Source organism: Atta cephalotes (assembly GCF_000143395.1).
Source record: "Atta cephalotes unplaced genomic scaffold scaffold00019, whole genome shotgun sequence".
Classification (NCBI taxonomy): Eukaryota; Metazoa; Arthropoda; class Insecta; order Hymenoptera; family Formicidae; genus Atta; species Atta cephalotes.
Window position 1 is genome coordinate 3,605,595 of NW_012130083.1, and position 3,046 is coordinate 3,608,640.

Below are 3,046 nucleotides of genomic sequence, written 5' to 3' on the forward strand. Positions count from 1 at the left end.
GTCTTCTCTTGCCCCTGCTTGAAAACGCTCGTCTTTTATACCTGGCTGTCCCTTGCTCGCATTTCTAAGCTTGGTCCTGTGTGTTTGCGTGCGCCTTATGTGCTCGAAGGTCATTCGATGTAGCTGGTTCCTTGTCATCTTCGACTTTAAGCACGTCGCGACTTAAAATGTGTTTTCAAAGGGATCCGACGAAACGAGAAACTGTCGCGCTTTTTGACTAACGGTCTACTACAGATTTTTCTCTGTAGTTAAAATTTAAAATTCTCTCTTTCCAATATTAACAAATAAAATCTTAATCTGAAGAAGTTATTGAAAAATTAAATTCTCCTATTAACGATAATACATATACATATAATAATGATTTACAATCTAGATATATGAATGAATCATATAACTTCGAAAAGAGCGTACACGATCGAGTTTGATGCCCAATAATATTTTCAAGTGTAAATTCTATAAATACATCTTTTAGTTATATACTAATCTGCGCGCCATTAAATGCCGGACTTGAAATGCAATCATAAACTGAAGCCAAAATAATAATATTACAATTATTAATTGATTGATTTGATAATGGTGTTACTAGTATCTTAAATAATGATCTTTTTTGAAAAAAAAAGTTATAATTATATTTTGCATATAATATATATGTATTATATTTTACAAAAATTATACATGGTTGTTATTTATATACTGAAAAAAACTAAATTTTAATAAATATTTATTCAAACTGTTCTAATTAAACATGTTGAATATATATTCATTTGACATCAAAATTATTAATTTGATTTAACTTATAATTTTTCATTGAGTAAATATTTATTTACTATAAGTAATTATACTCAGGTTATTTAAAGAAATATATTAAGATTAAGTAAATATTTTTTTAGTGTAATATGTAGTAATGTATACGTATATAAAGTATCAAGTAAGCAAAGAATACTAAGCAAATTGAAATTGATTTTCAAGAGCACAGACAAGATATGTAATTTTTTTTTGTATAAATATCATTATTATTTTTGACAACGGACATTTTCCCATACTACTAGCTGCCTGCGTCCGTAACCGCAGATACGGTTAGTTCATTTTTTCGTATTAATAGCGAGGGATCTGCACGTGGATGGCTGATTGGCCCCGGAGCTAAAAAGATTAAATACAATGCCACAAAGTGACGGCAGGCTGTTTGTCGCGAATGCGGCTTATTCGTCGCGAGTGCGTTCCGCGCATGATTTTAACGCCCACGTGTGCACGTATCCTCTATCGCGTTCACATTGTCGTGTATACATAGCTAATTGAATCCCTTCGTTTCTCCAATCCTTTTTTTACCTTACAGGGCGGCGGCGGTAGCGGCGGGGCTGCTGGCGGGCTGAAATTCACGGTGGCGGACACTTGCGAGAGGATCAAAGAGGAATTCAATTTCATCCAGCAGCAGTACCACTCGTGAGTATCTCTCTTTCTTTCCTCGCTTATTTTCCTTTTGGTCTTTTCTTCCTCATCATTCGCCCGTTTCTCGAGCATTTCTATTTTCTTTTAGTCCTTCTCTTTTCCTTTTCTTTGTATTTGCTCCATCATGTTTCCTCAAATTTTCGCGATTATTCAAGACGACGAGTTTTCCTCTACATTCTTCCTCGTTTTCTCAGCTGATTTTCGATGATGTTTTGCTTATCGACTGATTCGCACTATTCGATGCATGTTGCATGCGTTTTACTTCTATTTCGAAATTTTGTATTTTAAGGTTTAAACCACTTTAAATGTCTCTGAAAAGTGAATTTAGAGAATCGTTAAGATTTTTGTTCGGGATGTCGAAGACAACAACATATTTCAATTCCAGCCAATTTAACCGGGAGACACATTTCCATGTGATCTGTGCGAGGTCCTTTGTATTGAAGCGTTATCTTTCTTATTCTATCCTCTTCTCTTTTCTGATTTTTTTTATGTTTCAGATTGAAGCTTGAGTGCGAGAAGTTAGCTAGTGAGAAGACCGAGATGCAGAGGCACTACGTTATGGTAAGGCACTTTGTAAGTTCCTTTTTGTGTCTTTCCTCTCTTCGATCGAGTCTCGTTACCTCTTTCGTTTCGCAAGTCGAGAGCAGACCAAACCAAGAACAACTCTGACAACAATTTAGTTCTTTAATCGTGAAAATGTCGACGATACTCGCAGCTATGCTTCTCAGTGTTCGATAATCCTTTTATACGCGAAATGCAACAACAAGCAAACAAGCTTCGATAGAATATCGTAAGAAACTTTATACTAAAAGTAAAGGGAAAAAGTATCGTTACTTTGTCCTGAGTTTTGGCGAATATTTAATCCAACGTTTCCCACAACTTATGCAAAATGCATAAAGTCATTAAAAATAAAAACAAAATTCGATTATCGGTTTTGCGTGTATCACGAAGCAACTCTTCGAGGAGTCTCTCTCTCTCTCTCGACTTGCATTCGTATTGGCACGCGAGAATGCAAGCCAGGCACACGATATTTATCGATAATGCGAGCATGAAAGAATAGGATATTATATAAATGAGAGAAGAGTGCTAGTCGTTCTTTCTGGGAAAAGCAATTGATATTATTTTTGCTTCATATTGCTGGCCCTTCTTTGATTTAGTTCTATCTGCGTGAAGGCAATTAGTCCAGCCAACCGTACTAATCGTATCGTCATCGGTAAGGAGCTTAACTTGGACTTACCTATATTAAAGTGCAGTACTAACATGGTCCAAAGTATTCGCCACGAGTACCTTTCTCGTTGCTTTCTTCTTTTCTACCCCGAGGCAAGCTGGATGTTATTATATTGCCATTTCTACGATAGATTTTTTTTCTTTTATGAGACTATAAAATTACGTAACATGCCTGAAAAGTTGCCTGAAATCGAGGCAGTTATAATTTGTTCAGGAACTGTAGTACTACAGTTCGAATATATATATATATATATATATATATATATATATATATATATAATATATATATATATATATATTAGTATATATATATATATATATATATTATATATATATATATTATATATTAGTATATATATATATATATAGTAGT

General features: G+C 34.2%; 1 protein-coding gene across 1 annotated transcript in view; it reads left to right on the forward strand.

The window, feature by feature from the left end:
- The first annotated feature begins 1,158 nt into the window (after positions 1-1,158).
- The window catches only part of LOC105619185 (protein groucho-like), a 52,555-nt gene continuing 50,667 nt past the window's right edge, over positions 1,159-3,046 (forward strand). Inside the window, 3 exon segments of the mRNA XM_012200712.1 lie at positions 1,159-1,212; positions 1,334-1,440; positions 1,944-2,019. Of these exon segments, the coding sequence (XP_012056102.1) occupies positions 1,159-1,212; positions 1,334-1,440; positions 1,944-2,019 (237 nt within the window).